The sequence below is a fragment of the Protopterus annectens genome, chromosome 3.part1 (genome assembly GCF_019279795.1).
Source record: "Protopterus annectens isolate FY-2018-M chromosome 3.part1, PAN1.0, whole genome shotgun sequence".
NCBI classification, from domain to species: domain Eukaryota; kingdom Metazoa; phylum Chordata; order Ceratodontiformes; family Protopteridae; genus Protopterus; species Protopterus annectens.
The window spans coordinates 1,232,409,844-1,232,436,720 of NC_056732.1; the positions used below are offsets into that span (position 1 = coordinate 1,232,409,844).

The 26,877-nt window shown below is 39.0% G+C and overlaps 1 protein-coding gene across 1 annotated transcript in view; it reads left to right on the forward strand.

The window, feature by feature from the left end:
- Positions 1 to 26,877, forward strand: part of LOC122797764 (protein lin-54 homolog) — an 881,007-nt gene that overhangs the window by 24,265 nt on the left and 829,865 nt on the right. The window contains exon 3 of the mRNA XM_044066286.1: positions 13,300 to 13,391. Coding sequence (XP_043922221.1) covers positions 13,300 to 13,391 — 92 coding nt within the window. The remainder of the gene's footprint in view (positions 1 to 13,299; positions 13,392 to 26,877) is intronic.

Below are 26,877 nucleotides of genomic sequence, written 5' to 3' on the forward strand. Positions count from 1 at the left end.
CAGAACTTGTGCTGGCTTATGTGTTTTGCTTTTTGAACTGATTTTGGAGCCGTGCATTTGCCATACATGCAGGTCTTGCTGTTGGAGTTATTCCCATATTTGGTTGACTGGCTTATCACCTCCCCTACCATGAATCTACTTGTTCAAGCCAGATTCCTTGCTCCAAATGTGTACAGAACTTGGAGTTGCAGTGAACCTGTCAAAATCCAAGCAACAACTGGTACAGTCCTTAGAATTTATCAGAGCTTCTGTGGATACAAATCTCCAAATAGTGAACTATCCCCTCACAACAGTTTTCTCCCTACACTAACAACCGTAAGAGGTGTTGTCCCATTAGAAGCCACCAGCAAGGATGATTCTTTGCCTTTTAGGTTCCACTGCACCTTCTGTCACACTAATACCTCTAGCCAGATTCCACATGCAGGTACTCCAATGGACTCTAGCAGTTTAATTGTCAGTCAAGAAACAACCCATAACCTTTCCAGTGTCTCTGATGAGAATTTTCTGAACACACATGTGGTGGCTAAAATCTCCTCACATACTACAAGGATGTCCTTTCAATCCCCCTTTCCCCAAAGCCACAGTGACCATGGATAGGGTGGGTGAGTCATTACCTGGGACAGACAGTTCAAGGCATGTAGTCCCAGACAGAGGCTAGCTTACTCATCAATATATCAAGATGACATCAGTTCTTCTAGCTGGCTTTTCAGGACTCTTTCCCCTTATGGTGATAACTATCCAAACTGACAACATGGCAGTTGTATAGTACATCAAAAAACATGAAGGAATCAGATCTTACACATTGTGTTGAGAGGCCATGAATGTATGTCAGTGGTGATGTTTTCAACATGATTTCTAATAGCAATGCACATTTCGGAGAAATCCAATATTTTTGTGGACAGGTTGAGAAAGTCGATCCTGCTCTCTCACAAGTGGTCCCTCAGTCCAATCACAGTTAAGTGGATTTTAACCATTGGGGCCACCCTTGCTGCAATCTCTTTGTCTGTCCCCACAACACCAAATGCAGCAAGTACTTTGCTCTAATTCCTTGAGAGGAGGTGTCACTCACTATTGCCTCATCCCCTGGTCTCTTTTATGCTTTCTTTCCAGCCCCTTTAATCCCCAAGTTCTTACAGAAGGCAAATACAATGAAAGCCATGCTGATCTTCATAGCCCCATTTTGGCCTTGACAGGTGAGTTTTCCCTCCCTCTGACCTCATCTAGTTCATCTGCCCTCAGTGTTGGGGTGAAACCCGGAACTACTTTCCCATCTGTCGGGGTCACCTCATCCGAACATTCAGCCCCTCAGATTAGCCACATGTTGTCTCCAATTCCAGTGATGGTTTGACAGTCCAGGTTTTCTTCTCTTCTTCAATTATTCACATTTTGTCCTCTTCCTAAAGATCTTCTACCAGGAAAATCTGTAAAAGCAAGAGGAATGTATATATATACATATATATGTGTGTGTGTGTATGTATGTATGTATGTATGTGTGTGTGTGTATATATTTATATATATATATATATATATATATATATATATATATATATATATATATATATATAAGCGCTACAAAATCCTGAAAGTTCAAAATACTAAAAATTCAAAATACTGAATCTCATAATACTGAAAACACACAGGATACCAACACTTACTGTTTTCCAGCACAAGTACATATAGAAACATATTACCCTTCAACTATAAGTGGTGGAGCAAGCACTTCTGCTCCCCCTGATACTTAAATATATTAACTCCAAAATTACACTTCACTACACTAAGTGCAATCTCGGAGTTGATATATTTAAGTAGCAGGGCATGTGGGGGCACAGGGTGGCTTGCCTCCCTGCTTATACTTAGAGAAGAGTAATATGGTTTGTCTTTTATTTGTTTCTGTATGTACTTGTGCTGGAATATAGTAAGTGTTGGTATCCTGTGTGTTTTCAGTATGATGAGATTCACTATTTTGAGTTTTCAGTATTTTGAACTTTCAAGACTTTGGTCTCATGATTTTTGGGCTTTCAGGATTGTGTAGTGCTCCTATATATATATATATATATATATATATATATATATATATATATATATATATATATATATATATTAGTAAGTTTCTACATTCAGAAATGCAGTGTTCCATGTTCTGTCCTTTATTCTCTTTATTATGGGAGGTAGTATTCCACATTCTGTAGATGAAAGATGGACAACTATGGAATGGTGTTTGTTTTTGTTTTTCTGTTAACACCTTCATATATCACATGGATAAAAAAAACAACAACAATGACAGAAACGCTTACATACAAATGAAATAAAAAAAATAAGGCAGGGGTCAATGAATGTCACTTAATTTATTGTATAAAAAACATCAGTGTTAACACTTTATTCTCAGAAAGAGACTTCTTCAGACTGATGTGAATAATAATGACAGTATTTAAATAGTAATCTTTATAAAGTCACATGATAAACAACAGCCAATCATTTCAGTGTTTAATCCTCTTCTTTTTAAAAACAACCTTAAAATTAATATAGTCATTAATCCAGGGAATACTGTTGCATTCAGTAAAACCTGCCAGTGGTAAAGTCATCTCCCAAATCCAAAAGCCTACAACAATGAACGCCTTCTAAAACATAAAAAATACATTTTTTAAAATATTGACGAATGATCTGATGTTATTTTCATTCATTATTCAACTGTTGGGTTTGGATTCAATCCTCCGATCCAACTTGGCCACTTTTTCCAACCTGTGGAACACTCAAACTCAAGTTCCTCCCTTACCCGTAATGCCCCAGACACCTAACATACCTCAGATCTTGTTTTCCACCTTCATGTACAGATGTGGTCACTGCAAACTCTCGGGTTAGCTAGCAGTTTCCATGCGTGTTTTTTTTTTTCAGGAAATTTTTATCTTAAAACTTCTTTTCTTCTTTCTTCTCTTTTATATAATACACTTTTTGTGTAAATCTTAATACCATAGTTGGTATTCTGTTTCCTTGTACTGGTTTTAGTAGCTTTCTAATTAACATAATGTTGGTAATTCTTTCCCCTTTTCCCTTGTCTTTTATAATAAAAAAAAACAGAAGAAGAACTATTTTTCTATACCTTTCTAATTTCTTTAATAGAGTTAGTTCAAAATGTCTGGGAAGCCTTCAGGTTTTAAAAAACGTATGGCTTACAGCCATAAAATACCATTGTCAGATGTACACACTAAATGTGTTTATTTTCTAGGCTTTGCACGTTTGGATTTGCATTGTGATATCTGCAAAGCTTTCAATTCTAGAACTCTGATAGATTGCCAGAACAAATAGATTTTAAGAGGTTTGCTTCCTTCAAAATCATTAGCAGCATCATCTAGGACTCAAGTCTCCAAGAAATCAAACAAAAAAGATACAAAAAGCATTCCCCAGATTCAACCTCCTCTTTGGCTCTGGGTTCAGAACTTCCTTGCAAAGTTTTGAAACCTTTGGATCTCCACAAGAATCTGTCACTGAGGATACTGATTTTGGTGAGGGGCAAGTGTCCCCAAGATCACCACCTGATGAAGTCACCTTTGGAGACATTCTAGAACTTTTAAAGCAAAGGGGTGGTTGGTCTTCCAACAACGCTACACAAGAGGAATCAGTATTCCTGGAGGTTTTTGGAGTTGGACCGTCTACATCCTGAGTGACTCTGCCCACCAATGAGCAAATTAATTTGGTCTCTCAATGGGAGAGGAATGATCCTGACACCACTGAGTCGATCCTCAAGAGAGCAGATAGGATCCGGGCACCACCAAAGGAGAGGGAGTTCTGGAGCAAGGGAGTATGCCATGGTTGTAGCAGCAGCCACTAAGAAGTAACTAGCAGAACAGAGTTCCTCTCTCTACCCCCTAACAGGGAGTCTGGGGCACTGAACAGATTCAGGAAGTGTGCGTATGCTTCAATGGCCTGATTCCTTCGGTCACAATTATTTGGTACACTTCACAAAACTCCAGATGGATTTCATTAAGGAACTTAACAAATCCCTCTCTGGGACCATTTCTCCTGAGCCAGAGAACACTATTATCTTGCAGTTGGCTACCCACAAATCCACTTCAAACTCATCCATGAGACACATGTCACATGCAGCTGAAGGTACCTCATGGGAAATGGATTCAGATATTTCTATCAGGAGACATGTTTGGATGCGCTTGTGTGATTTTTGTGAAGCTCTTCAAGTATTCCTTTGTTAGTGCTCCCTTTGACAGAAATTCTTTATTTGGTACCAAAGTAAAAGACAGATTCTCCAGGTGTGAGCAGGAAGGTAAAGCCCTGTCGGCTGTGGGTGTACATTTTTCACCCCCTCAAAGGACCTTTTCTAGGAACCAACAAGGCAGAAGAAAAATGTGGTTCAGAATGTCCCAGGGTCCCCTCCAAGATCCATCTGGAGATAGTTCCCCCAGGGGCAGAAGGGGGGAAATCTAATGGAAAATGCCATTCATGTGGCAGAAGTGGTCTGTAAAACTAAGGCACTAGAGATCCCTTCTCTGACAGATCCTACCAGTGGTCCTTAAAGGAGACAACACTGTCCATCTGTTGAGGTAGTCAGGGCTCATATATTGTTGCACCGGAGAGCCTAGCTAGAGATTACAAAAGATTCATGGGTGCAGAGCATTATCTCCAGAGGTTATATAATACCCGTTTCCCTACCACCCCCTTTAATAGTAAAAATCCCTGATGATCCACCCAATAAGAGGGAAGCAGCAACACTGGAAGTAAACAAGCTGTTAGAAAAAAAGTGACATCCAAGAAGTACCCCCCAGACCAGAGAGAGTCTGGAACATACTCAATATTCTTTTTAGTGCCAAAGAAACAGGAGACTGGAGACCAGTTTTGGATCTTAGCAATCTGAACAAGACAGTTCAGTACACTACGTTCCAGATAGTCATGATTCAGTCCATTCTACCTTTTCTGCACAAGGATGGCTGGATGTGCTTATTAGATCTTCAGGATGTGTACTATCATACTGAAATGAACAGATGTTCCAGGAGATATCTACACTTCCTTGTGGGAGCCAGTCATTACCAATTCAGAGCTCTGCCCTTTGGTCTCACCATAGTTCCCAGGCTTTTCACCAAGTATATGGCTGAGGTAACAGCTCACTTGAGACTACAGAGATTCCAGTTTCTGGGTGTTTCCATATTTGGATGACTGACTCATAATCGCTCCGACCAGGCATCATCTGATTAAAGCCTAAGACTGTGCACTTCAATTATGCTCTCACCTGGGAATTATCATCAATCACAAGAAATTTAAACTTGAACCAGCTCAAATATTGGAGTTCATAGGAGCCTTGTTCAATACCATAACTATGACAGCCTCTCTTCCTCTGTCAAGAATTCAAACCATTTAATTCCGGGTCATAAAGATCATTCAAAGCTCTTCTCTTTCAACTTGACTAATCCTTCAAGAATTCGGATCAATGTCTGTTACAGTTGTTTTGGTACCATTAGCAAGGTACCACAAAAGATTCCTTCAGTGGACTCTAGCATCTCAATGATCCATTTTTCATCAACCTTTATCCAGCCAGATCAAGATAACACAGGCTTGCAAGAAGTACCTTTTATAGTGGATTTATTCCAGTCAAATAATAGAAGATTGTACCTTTGTTCTCCCTCAACCCAAGGTCAAGGTGACCACGGACACTTCCCAGATTGGGTGGGGGGGTTCTTGGGAAAGACAGTCCAAGGCACACGGTCCCCCAAATGGGCCAATATACATGTTGGTGTTCTGAAAATAAGAGCTGTCCTCCTAGTGTTACAGGCCTTCCAAGACATTCACCCATCCGGGACTATTGCAATTCAGATGGACAATATGTCAGTGGTCTGGTACATCAATAAACAAGGGAGAACCAAATCTTACTACCTGCGTCAAGAAGCTATGGCAGTTTGGCAATGGACAATCTCATCCAGTCAGTTTCTGATAGCAATGCACATTCAGGGGAAATCCAATGTGATTGCAGATAAGTTAAGCAGTTGTATTCTAATGCAATACAAGTGGTCCCTCAATATGAAGGTTATGGAACAGATTTTCCATTGATGGGGACAACTATGCTGCAATCTCTTTGCATCTTCCCTCAATAACAAGTGTGGCAGGTTCTTTGCCCTGATAACCCCACTGGGGAGTCACCAAGGGGTGCACTATTTCATGATTAGCCGAGCCCCCTGGTCACCTTTGTGCCTATCCTGTTACCTCTAATCCCCAGATTTCTTCAGAAAGTGCCCTCATTCCTCTTTATTGGCCTCATCAGATTTGGTTTCCCATTCTTTGCCCTCACCATTGTGGATTCTGGATCCATTTCCAGACCTACTGTCTCACCAAACAGTCAGGACACATCCAGACATTCCAGTCCTAAAGTTCACCATGGGGTTTTTCCACTTCTGCTGATTGCTAGATAGCTCAGACTATCCTCCCCTGTCCACCAGATTTTTTATCCTCCCATAAAGCTTCCACAAGAAAACTTTATAGAAGTAAATGGAAACAATTTGTGTTTGGGCACAGCAAAAATACATTGTTCCCTTTTCAGCACCAGTACCTAAAGTTATTGAATTTTTAGCTGTGATTTTTGATAAAGGTGATGGCTCTTTTACTGTTAAAGTACAATTAGCTGCCATTTCCAATTTTCATATAGGACTAAATAATTCAACTTTAGCTTCTTCCAAACTTTGTAAAGCCTTTCTAAGAGGAACCTTTCTTATCGGACCCTCATTAAAAGACTTCAGTCCAGTGTAGGATTAAATATTGTTTTACAATCATTGACACGGTCTCAGTTTGACCCATCAGTTACATGTGAACTAAAATTTTTGACCTGGAAAACTGTCTTTTTAGTGGCAATTACCTCAGCTGCAAGAGTTTCAGAACTTCAAGCTCTGTCTTTCAAGCCTCTTTATTTAATTTTTCATAAGGATAGGGTATCCTTATGAACCAATCCCTTCTTTCTTGCTAATGTGGTGACAGCATCCAACATTAATCAGGTTATCAACTTTCCAGTTTTCTTTCCAGGAGAGTATATGTTACAGTGTTTGAATGTTCACAGACAATTATGTTTTTCCCTACATAGAAAGTACTACCAGAAATATGAGGAAATCAGAACAATTTTTTTTTTAAATCAAAATTGGACAAACCAATTTCTAAAGTGACTTTAACTAAATGGTTAACTGATCGTATCACCTTTGTTTATGAAAAATTGGGTATGCCTTTACCACAACCACCAAAAGCTCATTCCACTAGGTCTATGTCAACTTCTGCAGCCTTTCTATCTAGATTCTCACTAGATGATATTTGTGCAGCCACAACTTGGGCTACTGCTCATAACTTTATTGCTCATTACTAATTGGATCTGGTCTGTAGGGGAAGAACAGTCTTTGGCTCAGCAGTGCTTAGGAATATCCTTCATTAGAATCTTCCCAGAATGCAGGTAGCTAGGGACTATGTCCCGAGAGTTGAGGAATGAATGAAAATGACAACATTGGATAAAAAAAGTTATGTGCTCACCATAATGTTCTATCTGTGTTTTGTACATTTTCATTCTTCCTCAACTTCCCTCCCTCCAATCCCCTCCATTTTTAACTTTTGGAAGGATTGAAAAATGCTGTAGGAACAAATGTTTCTTTATTTGAGCTCCAGATGCTGTTTTCTCCTTTTTCAGTTATGCTCACAGGCTTAAGTGGCAGCAAACAAGATCTGAGGTATGTTACTTGTCTGGGTCATCATGGGTAAGGGAGGAGCTTGAGAGTTTCAGTGTTCCACCAGCTGGAAAAAGCATCTAAGTTGGATCTGAGGGTCAGATCTGAACCCAAAAGTTAAGGAAGAATGAAAATGGACAGCACAGTTGGAACGTTATGATGAGTGCATAACTTTTTTTTTTTTATACAAGGTATTTTTCTCATTTTTAACAGAAATAGCATAACTATGCTTAAAAAGAGCCCTTTATGTTCAGCCTGTATAAAACACTTCACATGCAGGACAGGATGTAACATATATATCAAACACACAGACTTGTAGTTACAATATCCAGTTGTCTACTGTGTTTCCTGAGTACTGGAACAATAGAAAGACAGGGATTAGAAATATACCTACAATGATTGCATGTATTACACGCATAGGTCCTATTAACCTTCACCTCTCGATTTCTTATAATTTTATTATGTTCTAAAATTTTTTGTGCAGTAAAGTTTTTTTTTACTAATAAAGTGGGGATACTTCCCTACAATATCTCAAACTTAGGGATTTATTGTCAGAATGTTGCAATTATAATAACTTCCTTAATACCTGCACTACCAGTGCTATATGTTAAAACAAACCCTATTTTATTATTGTTATCAATGTTATCACTGGGAATAGTAATATTACCACCCCCCACCTCATCGTACTGTTTATAAAAAGTATGGGTGCATACACATTGTTCCTTCAATTTACCACTTCCTCATTGCTGAGTAATTATTTCAGGATAACCTCTTATAATAAATAAAATTATCTATTTTGTTAAAATAATTCCAAATAGTTTGTTGTAACTCTTTTTTGGCCCAGGCAACACTGGTTCTCTCCCCTTTACAGTCTGGCCACTGGCAATTACCACAAGCTTATCCAGTGGCTGGATTTACTCACATGAATTACCCCGCCCAGAAAGCATTTCAACTGAGTTGGATGATAGAGTTCTGATACCCTTTACGTCCTTTTTTTTTCCTGTGGACATGCAGCAGGTACTAAAGGATGTAAAAAGAAAATGCTACTAGGATGTCATATATTTGCAAGTGGAAAAGATTTTCTAGTTGGTACTAGTACAGTAGCCAGGATCTTATTCAGGCCAGTCTGCCTTTGGTTCTTGATTATTTGTGTGAGTTACTGTCCTCTGGCCTAACTTATTCCTCTATCAAGGTGTATTTGACTGCTGCTTCTGCTTGTCTGCCCTTTGATCCTCCCTTTCTAATCATACTCAAGTTATGATTGTTTTTGAGAGAGGTGTTGCATATATGCCCACCTAGGAAACAGGTGTTTCTTCCTTGGAAGCTAAGCTTTGTGCTTGAAAAGATTTCTCTTTCTTCATGTGAACCATCTCATCTGGCTGAATTGAGGTTCTTAACATGGAGAATTCTTTAATTATGACTCCGACATCTGTTAGGAGAGTATCTAACTTATAAACACTAATGGTAGGTCAACTGTATCTTGTTTTTTTTTTTTTTTTGTTTGTTTTGTTTTTTTATAAGGACAGGACATCCTTGAGAATTAACCCTTCTTTTATACCTAAAGTGGTCTCAAAGTTTACTTTAACCCTTACTGTTTAGCTCCCTGTTTTCTTTCCTGAACTCAAGAATAAGAGAGAAAAGATTCTTTATGCTCTAGATGTCCACAGGCAGATGCTATTTAGATAAAACCCAAGTTTTCTAGAAAGCTGATCAGCTATTTATCTCCTATGAAGGAAGAGGTGGGGACAATTAGTGTCAAAGTAGACTATGTCTAGGTGGTTATCTCATGCTGTATCCTTATATTCCCCATAACAAGCCACTTCCAGGCGCTCATTCAGGGACAGCTTTAGCAATTGTAGGGTCCAACTTGGACCATTTTGAGTGGACCTCTCATCTGGTCCCTCATCTACTACCCCACCTCTCCCTTTACTTGCTGGCTTCTTGAATGTAAGGCTATTTCAGATTAGGTATGAGGGATGTATGCTATTGCTGTGTATTTATATGTTTCTTTATTACCTTTTTTTTGGTGTAAGACATTAGAAAACATAAGTAAATTGTTGGACTCCTAGACTACCAGTGATCTAACATTTCTTGGAGTTCTTCTCTCAGACTCTGCTTGGTTCACTCAGGACATTGTAATTGGCCTGTTTGTTGGGCCACTCGAGTCTTGTATCAATGTGGTATGGCAAAGGTTTCCCTGTTGAAATGTCGGCACTCAAAATGCAAGAGACAAGTGAATATTGAACATTGCTCTTCTCCTTTAAACTTCCTTTTTGCAGGGGGACAAGCCCCACCTGCAGCCCACTGAAGTGGGGGATCTTTGTCCTCCACAACACTGAATTTATATAGTAACTCCAAGATCATCCTAACGCAGAGAAATGGGAATTTTCCAAGAAATAGATATTTCAGATTTAGAATATGTAAGTCTGTTTTTTCAGCCATTCATTCTCTACATTTAGGCTGACTTCCTCGGTGGTGCAGTGGTAGCGTTGTTGCCTCACAGTAAGAAGTTCTCCCGTTCGATTCTCGGCTGGAGTGCAGGGAGTGCCTTCTGTGTGGAGTCTGCATGTCCTCCCCGCGGTTGGGTGGGCATTCGAAAGACATGCGTAAATGGGCGTGCCTTGGTTGAACGTCGAGCTGGCACCTCGGCGTTCTTGAAAATCTACTGCCAATCATTAGCGGACCGGAGTTCTGCTGTGGTGACCCTTAACTGGGAAAAACCGAAAGACAACAACAACATTCTCTACATTTAGGGACTCACTCTAGCAAGTCCTGACATTTCAAATGGTTACCTGTATCACTAGATGGGTGCATGTAAACATGTTACCAAACTATAGCACTGCCTGGGTCTCCTGAACATGTGTGGGAAATACCTGCAGACTTCCCCCTTGCCACCCCCCCACACACTATTTTTATTTTATTATTTCCTAATTTATTTTTTCTGTATTTTTCCTTTCCCACTGTCCTCTCATTTGACACATTCCTTATTTATTCTGACATCCCTTGCCCAACCGTTGTACAAGCTGCATGTTTTTTTTTATTTTCTTAACATAAACATTATACTATATGATGTAATGACAGTGTACAGGTACTCTTTTTACCTATTTTACTGAATGAATTCTTGTTTCACATCTGCTTATGGTTGTGCTCATGTATACTACATACTGTCTTGTCTTAACTTTTCTGCATACTTATTCTTAACATTGCTCCTGTTGCACTATTTATTAAAGTTTATTATACAATGACCCCCCATTAATATTTCAAAATGTGCACACTGATTTGCCAGCATGCCCATTGTAAATCCCACAATTTACCAACGGAAAAAGGTCCGGTCGCCTGGACTTTTTTTCGTTGGTATAAACTGCTAAAAACATTTTTTTTTAACAAAGAAAAAAATAAACGGAGCAACGGAGACTTTTTTTCTCCATTGCTTCCATTTCAAAGCATTGATGTACTGGGTATGCATGGGACGCAAGTCCCATACGCATGCTCAGTACATCAAAACAAGGAAGCAGTGTACCACAACCAACAGAAGAACAGTAATGTGCCATTATACAAAGACATTATTTAAGAAAAGTAAGTATTTTTTTTTCTTAAATAATGTCATTGTATAATAGCAATAACCAACTCCGTGGTTGTGGTATCTTGAAATTTACCACGGATGGCTTTATTCAATCACTTGGGCTTCACCCTCATGATTAAACCACACCAATCATGGGTAAATCTTCATTATACAATGACCCCCCCCATTAATATTCAAAAACGTGCACGCTGATTGGTCAGCGTGCACGTTGTAAATCAGTTATAGTAATGGAAAAAAGGTCCGGTCGCCCAGACTTTTTCCATTACTATAACTCTTTTTTTAAGCAACGGAGAATGCAAGATCTCCATTGCTTCATACTGTCTCGCTATGTTAAACGAGTTTAACATAGCGAGACAGCTTTTAAAAAAAGCAACGGAGATCTTGCTTTCTCCGTTGCTTTTTTCAAAACTGTCTCGCTATGTTAAATGGGTTTAACATAGCGAGACAGCTTTAAAAAAAGCAACGGAGATTCTCTGTTCCTTTTTTTAAAGCTGTCTCTTTATGTTAAACCCATTTAACATAGCGAAACAGTTTGTAAAAAGCAACGGAGATCTTGCTTTCTTTGTTGCTTTTGCCCACAGCTCTGATGTACTGCGTAGGCATACGCATGTGCAGTACATCAGAACTGCCGCAGAATACCAGACAGCTGCGGAAGGGCAGCAAGGAGGCATTATACAATGCCATTATTTAAGAAAAGTAATTATTTTTTTTCTTAAATAATGTCATTGTATAATAGCAATAACCCACTTGTGGGTGTGGGTAATGCTGGATTTACCCATGGTTGGCTTTGTTTGGCCACTCGGGCTTCACCCTCGTGACCAAACCACACCAACCGTGGGTAAATCCAGCATTACCCACACCCAGGCGTGGGTTATTGTTATAATATACCACACCATGTCGTCGGTTATTTCTTTGGTTATTTTCCTCTGAGTTACTGTTTTAATACTTTCAGCAAAGTGATTAATTTTTCTGTCCACCTCTTTCTACCACCCTTCAGCAAACATACCTCATGTTTCACTTCTTGTGCTTTATTTTGATCCTGTCTGTGAGTGCAATAAACATTTCTGTACCATACTCTACTGAATTGGTAACATTTTATCATGAGTCTTAGGGATTCGATGTTATCTCATATCACAGTATCTGCATTTTTTCATGCTTACTTGTGTTTATTTTCATGATGTCTGTGGCTATCAATCCCACAGTTAATTCTTGGAGATGTATTCATTAACAGCCATTCATAATCACTATATCAGCAAGAGAAGGAAGAAAACAGTACCTTTCTATCAGTTTTCAAATAAACTTGGCCTGATAGAGGAGTGGTACACAAAACCTGATGATTAATCCATTCAGTTTTACATTGAAAACCCTGTTGTGTTGTCAGGGTATGGATATATATACACACTTTTGTATATTGTGTACTGTTGACTTGTTTCCCAACACTGTTGTTAAGGGCTGTTGCCTCCCTTCATAGGTAAAAATGCTCTGAAGGTAATCTGTGGTCCAACTGTCTTTATATGGAGCTTCTGTTAAGCTTCTGACAGTTAAAGCCCCTGAAAGGTACCCTTAATCTTTGAAAAGCTGTCAAGTCATGTGTGGGGCATGATCCATATAGCTTAGGATGTCTATTAGATCATCTACTGTTATGGTAAGTTTACATATACATCTCTACTTTCTTGCATAGTTTTGCTGTGTTTTTTATTTGTAATTCCAGAAGTCACAATTATGGATCTCAGAATTACAATAGGGAGACACATAACTGTAATGTAAACATTAGTATTCCACTGTTTGTAGTACACTTAACCTAGACCTTTGTTAACACCATCATAGAAATGAAATGTGAAAGAACCAGAACATTTTATTTAAATTCACTTGCAGCCACTTTGTATCTGAAGAAACACAAGTTCCTTTTGTTTTATCATCCTTATTTCAATGATCACATTTAGTAATCTAATGATGCTAAGCTATTATTTTTATTTTACATTATCTCATGGTGTTTCTTGCTTATTTTGTCATGCACAGTTTGAACAAGCTTCTTTCTATTCTGTTATAAATTGTGATGACACCTCTTCAGAATCAAGTCAACAAGGATTAACAAACGCAGCATTAATGGGGTAAGAAAGAATAAAATGTTTACCTTAGTAGTGTTGTTTCTAAAGTATTGGCGGTCTACATGCTGCAGAATGTATTTGTTTCTTCTGTTCACTGCATAGCCCTGTCTAGCCTGGGATTCTTTCACAGAGCAGCCTTGAAGTGAATAATCACAAAATGTGTCAGTTCACCCATAAAAACAAATATATGGCTATTTTATGTCAGTTTTGAATATAGTCCTTCATCATCATAGTCATGATGTCTATGAGGATCCAAGAAATGGGAGTAGAATGAGGTTGAGAGACAGAGAATGAAATGCTAGCGAGTAAGCTGGTATTATTTATTTACTTATTGACTGCATAATCTTGTGGTGCACAGAGACCTGTTTGTACCGTGACTTGGGGTAAAGGTACAGTTTTTTTTCACCATTTGGCTGTTCAGCGTAGTCTGTAGGCTGGTTCATGTAGACTCTTTTTCAGGCATGATAACTCAGACGTACCTAAAGACAAGAGTTTAGCAGTCTACTTGTAAGTATATTTCAGTCTTATTCCATGCAGTATGTTTGCTTTTTTGTAACTCATATTTATGATGCAAATCTGTAGCATTATTTAGAGACAAACATACATTTATCATCACAATATGGTGATATTTGGATTTCATTACTGTATTGCAGGCCAAGGTTGAAGTTTCTGACATTTGCACAAATAATAAAATTCAAGTTGCATATATGGTATCTGTAGAAATGTTATATATCTTTATAAAGTGATATCTCCATAGTACTGTGCCAACATTTATATACAGAGCAGTATACAGAATTAAAAAAAATCCTGATTTACATATATACTGGCATTTAAGTAAGTTGAAATCCGTAAAGCACATTACTTCAACAAGCATTGCTTTATTCTATTATACTTTTATTTTGAAGGATAAAACACTAAGTAACTCTTTTGCCTAGCAAGTTATCACAAAAGTAAAATGCCTCCTTGTATGATTTTTGATTTTTTTTTTTTATAAATGTCTCATTTATGTTTGTATTGTTGACTGGATGGAAGAACGTGGGTTAAATTTATTTCAGTCATTGGAATGAAATTCTCATGTAGCAGGCATAATTGGGATGGTAACTCAAAATCAGGAACATTTTAAAAAATATCATCATTCACTTAGAAAGTCAGTAGAATGGTATAATTTGTATTAATATGCATTTTCTAAAGAATATGAAGTCTGGAAGTCTAATTCCTAGTATTTGTGACTGATCTTCAGCGATTTGATAGAAAATGATGAAGTAATGAGGGAAATGTTTTGAGGTATCCACACTTACATGTTTCTGTTTGGGTTAGAATCTTTGAGTTTTTGCATGTTTTCATATTATTTTATGTGTATGGCTTAAGTTGCTAAAATATATCGAGGAACAGATTACACTATACTGAACAGTATAACAGGCTAGTGTGGAGAGATTAGACTCAAAGTTGCAGATGGTCTTCATTAGATTACTACCGTAGTCTAGATGATGAATGGGATTTATCTTACCCCAGGATACCACACGTCTGGCCAGTTAGCAAAAGCTTAGGCGCCTACCTTGCATCGTGCATCTGACCTCCTGTCTATGCATTAGACTACAATGTGGTACATAAGGGATGTACAGGCATGAGTCCATAAAGGAATACTGCATCAGTTATTGTGGCCTGTCAGCCATTTGGCCTGTGCCAGTGAAATTCATTGTGGGCAGATGCATACCTTAATGAGGACCCTTCCTCTTTCCATCACTTTTCTTGGGAAACACTATATTTCATGTTATCTAATAGAGGGAAATGTGACTGCAGTTGTCAGATGCCTTATAAAGGTCATTCATAGTATTTGTTCTATTAAGGGCCTGAACAGATCAAAGTCATAGGAAGTTCAGGGTTACTAAGTCTTGCAACCATTTTGCTTTGCCAATTCCCACCCTAGCCTCTGACTTCTAGGGTGAATTTAGGAACACTCATCTGATTATCCAGGTCCTGTATGAAGGAAGATAAGTGTTTCACATGTTTTATCTGCAGCAGAAGTTTATTCCAGATGTGAGGGAGATGACGAGTAATGAATCTCTGTCACCGTCTTGTTTTATTGATTTGCTGCAGCAGGTTTAGATCTTTTGCTCAAGTATTTGTGGGACTTTTGATTTACGAAGGTAAAGGAGATTCTGGACTACTTGGTCCCTTATTGCTCAGAAGAAAGGGTGTATTTCTCCTCTAAGGAGCCAAAAGGCACAGAAAAGAGGGAACGTGCTTCTAGTCTTTTGTAGTAGCTTAGGAATTTTAAGCCTATAACCCTTCTTGTTAGGAACATCTGGGGTCTTTCTGTCTGTTTTATATGTCTGATGAGGTACTTCCCAAAAAGGGCATTATATTCTGTAACTGGTCTGATCAGTGCAGTCCATGCAAACGTACAGTAACTAATGGACCTGATGATATGTCCTTGGTGATCATCGGTGCAACCCAAAAAGATTTCCTGATATCTGTTGCTAAATGGTGATTAAAGGAGAAGGAGGAGTTATTAACCCAGTTTCCCTGGTCTCTTACTACATTTTCATTTGAAGTGGATATTGTCAGTGTTGTATGCTGGGGGTGATGGTTTTACTGCCAAATGTGACAATGCTGCACTTTTAGCATTTAATTTAAGCCCATTTTCAATAATCCAGCCATTTGTAAATGTAAGTTCGTCGTGGAGGGTTTCTGTGTAGGAGGGAGATTTGGAATTGATTCACAGTTTGCAGTCATCCCCAAGCTTGGTTAGCCATAGGTCTTTGGCTCTAGGCTGTAGGTCAAAGAAGTAAATATAAAAAAGTGGTCCCAGCTCTGAGCCTTGTAGGACACCACTGACCACCTTCCTGTTCTCTGACAGTGCCCCTGCCATCCTTGTGGGCTCTGTCTTTTAGCCAGTTTGCTGTCCATTTTACTACATAGGGATTTAGTCAAGTCAAGTGAAAGTCAAAAGTAACTTTACTGTCATTTAGATCTATACAGGTGTTGATTAAATGCCATGCAATCAGCTTATCATGGGACAGACAAAGAAGAAATCACATACATAGAACAACGTATTTTAAAACAACATATAATAATGCTACCGCCGTCTTATAAATCAACTCTTCACTTAAGTGTATAGGTACATATATTCCTAGAAACACACACTTGTTAAGATACTAAAAACACACATATAGCAGCAAAGTTCAAGTAATAGTATTGCACATAAACCATGTACCACATTATGGGTGAACAAGCACATAGCAATAGCAGCTAAATAAAAAGTATTGCACCTGGGTTTAGTAGTATAAATTATAATGGATGGCTGGGATTAATAAATAATAGATAAAATAATATCGCACAGTGAATGAAAAGTCCCAACATCCTGACCTGTCAGTGATCAGACCTAATGTTGGAATTTAGAAGTCTGATCACCTTTTGATAAAAACTTTCTTTGGATCTAGTTTACCAAATGACAGGCTCATAAACAGACTGTTTGCAGGATGAGTTGCATCATTTAGTATTTTGGTGGCTCTCTTTAGGCTCCTCAATGTATAAAGATATATTGGGCAGACTAGTGCCAGTTATCCCCTCGGCAACTCTCACCACTCTCTGAAGGGATGTCTTATCTGCGACCGAGCAGCTCCCATAGCATACCAAAAAAACTGGATGTTAGGAAGCTTTCAATTGCTGCTCTGTAGAAAAAGGAAAGTGCTGACAATGGTAGTTTTGTCTTTTTGAGTCTTCTGAAAAAGTGGAGACGGTATGCTTTTTTTAGTATGTGGCAGGTCTTCTCAGACCAAGAGAGATCATCAGAGAGATAAACTCCAGGGAATTTGGTACTGCTCATCCTTCCCACCATCTCACCATTGATTAGGAGTGGTGTATGGGGTGTTTGTCTCTTCCTGTAGTCTATGATGATCTCTTTTGTTTTACTTACATTCAGGCCAAGGTTGTTTCTTGTATACCAGGCAATCAGTGTGTTAACCTTTTCTCTGCATGCTGTCTCGTCCTCTCTCCTGATGAGACCCACGACTGTGGTGTCATCAGCAAATTTGATGATATGATTTGTACTGAAGTTTGCTGTGCAGTCATGGGTTAGGATAGTAAACAATAGAGGACTATGAATGCAACCATGAGGAACACCTGTGTTGAGTGTTATGTTCCTAGAGGTTTTCTTGCCCACACAAACCTTCTGTAACCTGTTAATCAATGAGTCTAGGATCCAACTGGAGAGGCGTTTACTGATGCCCAGATGCACTAGCTTATTGATCAGTTGCATAGTGACAACCGTGTTAAATGCTGAGCTAAAGTCAATGAATAACATTCTCACATATCTGTCCTTGCTCTCCAGATGCTCAAGAGCAAGATGCAATGCAACCGCTATTGCATCAGCAGTGGATCTGTTTTCTCGGTAGGCAAACTACAGTGGATCAAAAGTTGATGGTAGTTCCGCAGACAGGTGTTTCTTGAATAGCCTCTCAAAACATTTCATAACTGTGAATGTTGGTGCAACAGGCATGAAGTCATTCAAGCTGGAGGATGAGGCTTTTTTGGGTAGAGGGATGATATTTGTTACTTTGTAACATGAAGGGACCTTTGCTAGGCCAAGTGAGGTGTTAAATATATCCGTGAGTACTGTACATAGTTGATCTGCACAGTTCTTAACACCTTACCCAAGATATTATCTGGACCAGCCACCTTTCTGGGACTGACTTTCTGTAGCACCCTTTTTACTTCCACCGGGCTAAGGTTGAGTACTGCATCATACTGCTCTGTGTGTAACCTTTGCACAGTTGTGGCATTCCTCTCCTCGAATGTTCCAGAAAAGGTATTCAGCCTATCTAGGAAGTCAGTATAATCATCACATTGTGCAGCTCTCATTTTATAGTCTGTAATTTGTTGTATACCTTGCCACAACCGTCTGGTATCCCTCATGTTCTCGAAATTGTTTAGTACCTTCCTTCCATATTCTCTCTTAGCCTGTTTTATGCCTTTCTTCATGTTTGCTCTTGCCACACTTAAGGCTTCCCTGTCATTTGCCCTGAATGCTGGATTTCATGCCTTCAGAAGATCATAGACCTTACTTGTAAGCCATGCCTTTTGGTTAGCTCTTGTGATGATGCTTCTGATCTCTGTGACATCATCAATGCACTTTATGATGTAAGCCATCACTGCTTTGGTGTATTCATCTAGGTCGATGTGCTGGTCTGTTGTGGTTGCCTCCTTGAAAATGCTCCAGTTAGTGACTCAAAACAATCCTAGGGAGCTGATAATGCTCCCTCAGGCCAAATCCTGATCTGTTTCACCGTGAGTTTCTCCCTGACCAGAGCCGGTTTATAAGCAGTCACCAGCATGATAGAAAGATAATCAGAGCCACAGAGGTCTGGATGCCGCACTGCTTTGTAGGCTTGCTTTACATTGGTGTATACTTCATCCAAGGCACTCCTACCCCTTGTTGGAAAGTTTGCTGGTAGTAATGGGGGAGTGCTGACTTTAGATCAGCTTGATTAAAATCACCAGCTATCACATGGGTGTTTAGTTTGCATGTCGCAGGTAGATTGGTACAATTTTGTGAGGGCCTCATGTGTGTTAGCACCACTGTTATGCCGATTCCATTTAACTCTCTAGGAATGTAAAAAGGCCTACATTTTATAGCTAGAAACTCCAGATTCTCAGAGCAGTGAGACATAATGACCACACAGTACTGCATCATCTGTTAACATAAATGCAGACCCCTCCTCCCCTAGCCTTTCCACATAGTGCTTGGCTTCTGTCTGCACAATTCAGTGTGAAACTCTCTAAATTAACTGCATTGTCACTGATATTGCTATCCATCTTACTACAAATGGATTTACTTGCAATGCATGTATTTTATTAATTATGCTAGCACTGGAAATGGTGTCACATACCTTATCCAGGTCAAGGTAAGCTGTATCTGTACATTGTGACCTGTCAACAGCTTGTGTTACATTCTCAAAGAAGTTAACCAGGTTCACTAGACATGATCTAGCTTTACAAAACCAAATTGCCGTGGACCTAGCCTGATGAGACTTTTAATGTCAGTGTTACTCTAGTCTGTTATAATATGTTTATGGCCCTACAAATGAGACTAATCAGGCTGATGGGCCTGTAGTTTCCAGTGATGGTAGTAGGGCCACCTTTATGGAGTGACATCACCTGTGCTGTATTCCATACTTCCAGAACTGATTAAAAGCTTATAGTAGAGGTTCCTGGTTCTCTTTATCAAACATCCAGGTATGTTATCTGGTCCCATGCAGGAAGTGTTTTTAGTCTCAGATAGCCTGTTCAGCACATGTTCTGAAGTGTTAATGAGGGCTTGAGAGCTGGCTTTGGATAGTCATTTCCGGGGTGAATTTTGTACTAAATTTATTTTCTAGGCTATTGACAATGTCCACAGGGTCTAAGTAGATTTTGTCATTTATTATGAGTTCTGTACATTGTTGAGTATTGTTTCTTTTAACATAGCTAAAGAAGGATGTGTAATTGTCCTTGGCTTCAGAAGCCAACCTGAGTTCATGGGCTATCTTAGTAGACTTAGAAGTCTTTTTTTTTAATTCTTAGTCAAATTCCTAATATTTTCCTTGGCTTGAGGGTCCATAGATTGGCTGTATACTCTAATGATTTTTCCTTTTCTTGTAGATGTTATTTATGTCAGTGGACCATCAGGATTGTTTGCTTTTAAACTTCTGTTATATTTGGATCTGTTTGGGACAGCCGATTCTATACATTTATTTATGTAGGTATAACAATATAAAAAAATAGAAAAGCACAGGAATCTGTCTAGTTCCAACCTCACCACCACGACTGTTGAGGGAAAAACTAGTGGTCTTAAAACTTCGTTGATGAGCTCAGTCACAGTAATTTCCAAAAATCATGAAACCCAGGTAGTGTTCCAAAGCAACAAGCCTTTATTCATCACAGACAAGTGATTCTTAGTAACCAAAATCAGAAATATTTTAACAGTGCTAAACATATCAGCTTTTATATACTTAAAAGTAGGTGTGGAAAGTACATGTATTCTTTAAATATAAGTATTGTTTAAAATGTAGGGCTGGCCAGAAAACCATGATGGCATGAGCACTGCAATCTGTGGGCCACCTAACTGCACTTTCTGTGAATACTTGATGGACTGCGACTCATTTGTCTGCCCCTGTCTTAAAAAGATGGGGAAATCTTCAGCAGGTGGTAACTCTTGTATATAGGGCCATGTGTAATGACTGTCCTGCATTTTATGTGGGTAAGACTATGAATAAACTGAAAAGGAGGATTTCAGGTCATCTTTCTGACATTAGACATAAATGCTAGATAAAAGCCTTATCTAAACACTTACTAGAACACCCCAGACATTCTGGTTCTAAAGTTATCATTCTGGACTGTGTGAAGATGGATGAAGATGAAGAGGATGTCAGTGGTGTGTTGGAAAAAAAAAGAACTATGCTGGCGGTTGCAATTAAATGCTTTCAGAAAACCAGGACTTAACTACTATTGCTTATTACATCCGAGTGACGCCTCCAGGTGCATCTGCAGTTAACTCCTACTTACTTCTCTAGGTGTCAGTTTGTTCATATTTGCATCAATAATTCCAGAACCATGCTATGTACAAGGCTTTAAAATTTTTCATTTTAAGCCTTACACAATACCAAATTCAGCTGCATTAATAGTGCAGGTACATAGATATTAACTATTGTTTTTGTGATAGTAATTTCTAGAGATATAATTTTCACATTTTTCTAAATATCTCAACAATGAAAGTAACACAGACAGAACTTCTTAGCCTCATGTATGAAAGCTCTCAACTAGATGAATAAAATGCTGCTCACAGTGTGTGTGTAACTTGAGTAGTTGCTGAGATATTGTAAGTTGTTTACAAAATATTGCAAATGTAATAGTTGCTGTGTTTACTACAACTTAAAAAATTTGGTTCAAGACCTAGAACCTAAAGAATACTACCTCTATAAAAATAGTTTGTGCTGAAGAGTTTGCAATCTATACTTCTTCCATAATCCCTATGACTCCAGAGATATGAACATTTGTTTGAAATTTGAGGACATAATTTGATTCTGCCAGAAGGCTTAGGCTCCGCCCACTAGAAGTTATAGTGCAAACTTGCTGAGCTCTGTTGGAGTGAATGAGTGTGTTGAATTTATTTGCTGCCACAGAATCTGTAAATTTTTTTGGGAAGTTTTTGAGGAATATTTTTATGTACTGAAATATACTAAATAATAATAAAAATGATGTATAGAATGTGTATAAAGATATATATATATTAGTTACTTTAACCTCAATTCTGCTTTGATTAGATTTATTGCATCACACCAGGGTTTTTACATGTGTTCTTACCGTGTACTATTGGTATAATTCCCCATTTACCATACTGGTGGACGCTCGTGCACACTCATGCACACACACACACACACACACACACACACCTGTACACTTTTATACATTACTAGTTTACTTCATCCACTGTTTTCTGTATTTTTTTGTGTTTTTTTTTTTTTTTTTACTAGTTTTCATTGTATAAACATGTTTTTGGAGCTATAAACATGAAAACTGCCATGACAAGTTTTTTTTTTGTCACAGACCTGATTAAGGCTTTACTGCATTAGTTATTCGAAAGTAATTTTAGTTAGAACTATTTTTATGTATATGTTATGCTTTTCTTAATACCTGATCTTGGAATGTGTGTTGCAAATAGATAGGCAGTATTTTTCTTAATTAGGATTTAGTTTGATCTAATCAGTACTAGTGTGTGGGAGTGGGTACTTGCTGTTCCAAAATGCACTTTTACAGCCCTATTTATATTGTTTGCCATGAATAGGCTAGTTTAAAATTAAACAATATGTATATTTTCCATGCCTACTTATAAGTATATAAAAGCTGATGTGCTTAACATTGTTAAAATATTTTTGATTTTTTTTATTACTGAAGATCACTTTTCTGTGATGAATAAATGTGGGTTGCTTTGGAACACTACCTGGGTTTCATGATTTTTGGAAATTATTTTGATTGAGTTCATCAATGAAGTTTTAAGACCACTAGTTTCTCTGTTTTTTTATTTATGTTTGTATACAACTCCTGGCTAATATAGCTGCTGAGGCAGTGTCTGGGGTGATGCTGTTATAAATTAATTTTGAGACTTTGTCATAGAATTTGAGGATATTTTCTCCCTTGAAGTCTTTGAATTATGATATATTGGTTTCATGGGGTTTAGATAGTTTGTGGGAAAAGGTTATAGGTTCATAGGTGAGTACCAGGCTATCTGCCCTTGTGGGCCATTTTAACCCTAGCCAGTTTCCCAGCCCAAATAAGAATCAAATCCTGTGCCTTCTGTTGATTAGGTTAAACACTTTAACCATCATGCCAACTAAGATCCCCTTCTTTGGAACAGGCTCCCCGTTATTTGTGAAGTAGAGTTGCTCCCTAAACCAGTTCAAGTGTGACTTGGACAGCTGGATGGGAAACAGGGAAACCATCCCTAGTTTGGCACCTGTGTCTTTAATGGACACAGGCAACCTATACATGGTTCATCCCCTAGGCCTCTGCTTGTAAATGTTTCATCTCCCAAACCCCTGCTTACACCTATCAAGGGTACTGTAACTTATCAGAGATTTGGGATGCATGGCTAGGTTTAAAAGGTCTTTGTAGTCATTAGCCTAGTAAATATTTATGAACATATGAACCTTTGAACAGTGTCAGAAATCCAATCACCTGAAGTAGGAAGAGAACTCACAGCCTTCTGGTCTTCCAGCACCAAAGGCAAGTGTGCTACCTATTGTCCCACTGGCACTAATATAAAATACAAGTAGAGTCCTTTATGAAATTTGAACTCATAACTCCTGGTTTAGTAGACCACTGCTCTAACCCCTGAGCTCCAGGGTAACAGATTATATCACCCCAGATGTGACTTAAGTTCCTAATCCCTTATTGAAGAGGCCAATGCCTTATCCATTAGGCCACTGGAGCCTAACTTACTAGCTTATTATCTGACTTAAATGGAGAAGTTACTAGGGGGGTTGTATATGATCCCCTACATTTTTTAAGTACTAGGTCAAGAATATTTTGTGCTATAATCGAGCTAGTAGCAACCTGGTTTATAGAATTTTTATTAGGTCTAAAAACTTCTGAGTATATCCTGTGTTGGTGGTACAAGTGCTCCAGTCAATTAATGGGTAGTTAAAAACTCCTAGAGTGATAGAGTTCTTATTTATGTAGTGTTCATCCATGATGTTTAGGAACTTGACATGGACTTCTGGAGTCATGGAAGGGATGCTATAAGAGGTGATAAACTGATAGCTGATTTTGTTTAGTGTAATGTGGTGTTCAATAAGTTCAAATTGTGGCTGTCTGGGAATCTGTCTAGAGATGATATGGTCTCTCGCAAGCATGGATATGCCACCACAGTTACCATTGGGCCTGAATGTGCAGTAGAGACTAAAGCCAGCTATGAAGAGGGATGCTTTTTGAGCATTCAAACCAGGCTACAGTGGTTACACATGTATGGATGCCTGCTACATGCAGGAGTGCCTCATAACTATGAGGAGTCTAATATCTGTCAAACTTTTGCTCCAAAAACTATCATAAGTTGTTTAGCTTCTCTTATGCTATATATTGGCAATAAACATCTAAAGGAACTAGAACTAGGAAGGAGGGCCCCAGAGTCATTGCTTTTGGATGTCCCTCAGCAGCCATGTAAGATAACTAAGCAACTGAAGGAAACGCCATATGTGATGTCCCATCTCGCCTTCATTCTTTCACATGTTGGGTTCGGAACCAATCCTTTGTTCTGACTCGGCTGTGGACAAAAGCTCGAGGTCTTCCACTGGCTTATGGCTATATCCCTATCCCTTCATGCCCTAGGAAAGTTCCTCTGATCTCGTTTGCGGCTAACAAGATCAGGTGTTCTCCATTTTGGCTCTGGCTATGTCTATATGTTTCTCTTCTAAGTAGTTTAAATAATTGTCTTTTTTTTGTGAATTGGTTAAAGATTTATAGTATTTAGCTTGGTTCTTAACTTAGTGTGTTTGATCTGTGGTTGTTGTAATTGGCCATCATTTTTTTCTCTAGGCCATTTTACCTCTTCCCTAGCCCTTTTATATTTTCTTCTTTTTGAAATAGGCTTGTTTAAATTAGAGAGCCTTAAAATTTTTTTCTTTATATATATATATATATATATATATATATATATATATATATGTGTGTGTGTGTGTGTGTGTGTGTGTATATATATATATATATATATATATATATATATATATATATATATATATATATATATATATATGTGTGTGTGTATAATCTTCCTTGGTAAGCTCATTTTAGTTGGAGAGCAACCATTGGTCCATTTAAATTAGAGTGCCTTCTTCCTTGTCCTACCTTTTCTATCAGTAGGCAGATTGGTTTTAGTTAAAGACTGGCTTAATTTTCTAGGTAAGTTCCTCTGCTTAGCTGTTTATTACTTAAAAAAAAAAAGACTTGTCTTTATTAATAGTAGTACAATTTATTGGTTCTATTGTTGTTGCTGTCATTGATATTACAATGTCTAAGGATCCTAGAGAATCCAAACCTTTGGGGTCCAAAAAGTGTACTAAATGTAATCAAAAATTGTCTTTAACTGATGGTCACACAGTTTGTGTGCACTGTCTTGGCGCAGTCCATCTGCAGGAATCATGTGCCATTTGCTTTGCATTCAGTAGCAGAGTGTTGTTGGAAAGGAAGAATAAGTTAATTTCGAGAGGGTTACTGAAGATTCCATTCACAGAAGCACTTGAAGAAGGTCAGAGTACTCCGAAATTATCAAAATCCCCATCTTCCAGAACAGAGAAGTCGGGGAAAAAGATCTTCTACTTTTTCTACTCAGTCAGAACTGACAAAGAAATTGGCTAAAGAATCTTCCTCGGACCCGAAGACTGTCGGGCCCAAAAAACCTTCCTCCTCAGCTCCTGCTGTGGTTTTGGTGCAGATGAAGTTTCAAATATGGAACCGGTCCCCAGAACTGGAATTGGTGTCTCCAGCCCTGAGATCTCCATTGCTCCAATGAATCAGATCTCCTACTCCCTCCTCTTGGTCATCCAGAAGCCACTCCGATGATGATGTAGATTGTGTGGTGCGGAGACTTTTGATGACATCGGCACTGGTCAAACTACTGTCAAAGCCAACCCAGAGAGATTCGGAGCCAACAAAAACCACCTCCCCTCCATCAGTTCCTCCTCCGATCCAATCCAGGACCTTGGAGCTGGAGTTTCTGGAACTGGTTGTAGTGGAACTATCGGACCTGAGACCTGAACGAGGATCTTTGGGGCCGACTTCCTCAATTCCATCTGGACTCGAGGGGTCTGGGAGCTGACCCTCTCTGGTCGGGTCCAAGGAGGGAAGTCAGGTCGGACAGTTGTCTGATCTGAACTTGCCTCTCGAGGCTTCGGCACAGGTGAGCTTGGCTCCTACATTGGCCTCAGAGCCAACCCCTTTGGATCTGGGAATACCTTCTGGTTCTTCAGGGCTGGGAGCTTTCTCAGATCAGAGGTGAGGGGGCCTTCGAGGTGATGGACAGCTCCACTCCCAGTTATAGGCATTCTTCCCCCAAAAGCACCAGTGTCTGTCTCTGTACCAACACATCCACACAGATGTGGAGACCGAAAGCCTCAGGATGCCCCATTGCATAAAGCCCTCTCTTCTGAATCCTCTCTGGAATACCCTTCTGAAGAGGTCTCTTGAAAGAGATTATGAAAGAGGAAGCATTTAGAATCCTCAGAGGAGTCCATCACTTCAGATACAGGCCTCACTGAATCGGAAGGGTCCCCACGGTCACCCTCTGTGGATGTCTCCTTTGCGGACATCCTAGAGATCCTAAAACGGAGAGGTGGCTGGAAGTTCATCAACTCTTCTGAGGAGGAGTCTGTATACCTGAAGGCTTTCAGGTCTTGCCCTTCCACCTCTTGGGTGTCTCTGCCCTTTGACGAACTCCTGAATGTAGTTAGTCAAAAGGTGTGGGAGTCTCCAGACTCAGTAGAACCTATTCCTCAGAGGCCAAATAAGTTTATTTCAGCACCTTCAGACAAGGAGTTTCTTACTAAAGGTGTCCCAGTAGATGCTATGGTGGTGGTGGCAGCCACCAAAAAGGAACTGTCAGAGACATCCTCATCTGTCCATCCACTGAACAAGGAGTCTTGTACGATGGACAGATATGGGAAGCACATGTTCTCTTTAGTGTCATTTGCACTCAGATCACTGAATTATCTAATTCATTTTATTAGATTGCAGAGAGATCTCCTGAAAGAGCTAGGAGATACTCTACAAGGTTCAGTAGCTGCAGGGGTTTCAGACAAGGTTTCCTCCCAGCTCTGTACCTTAAAACTCTGTGGTTAACTCCTCCAGATGGATTGAGCAGGGCAGGGGGTTCAGGAATTTCCATGATGAGACGTTCCTGGATGAGCTTGTGTGATTTTGTGGAGCCTTTCAAGTCTACCTTTGTTAATGCCCCCTTTGA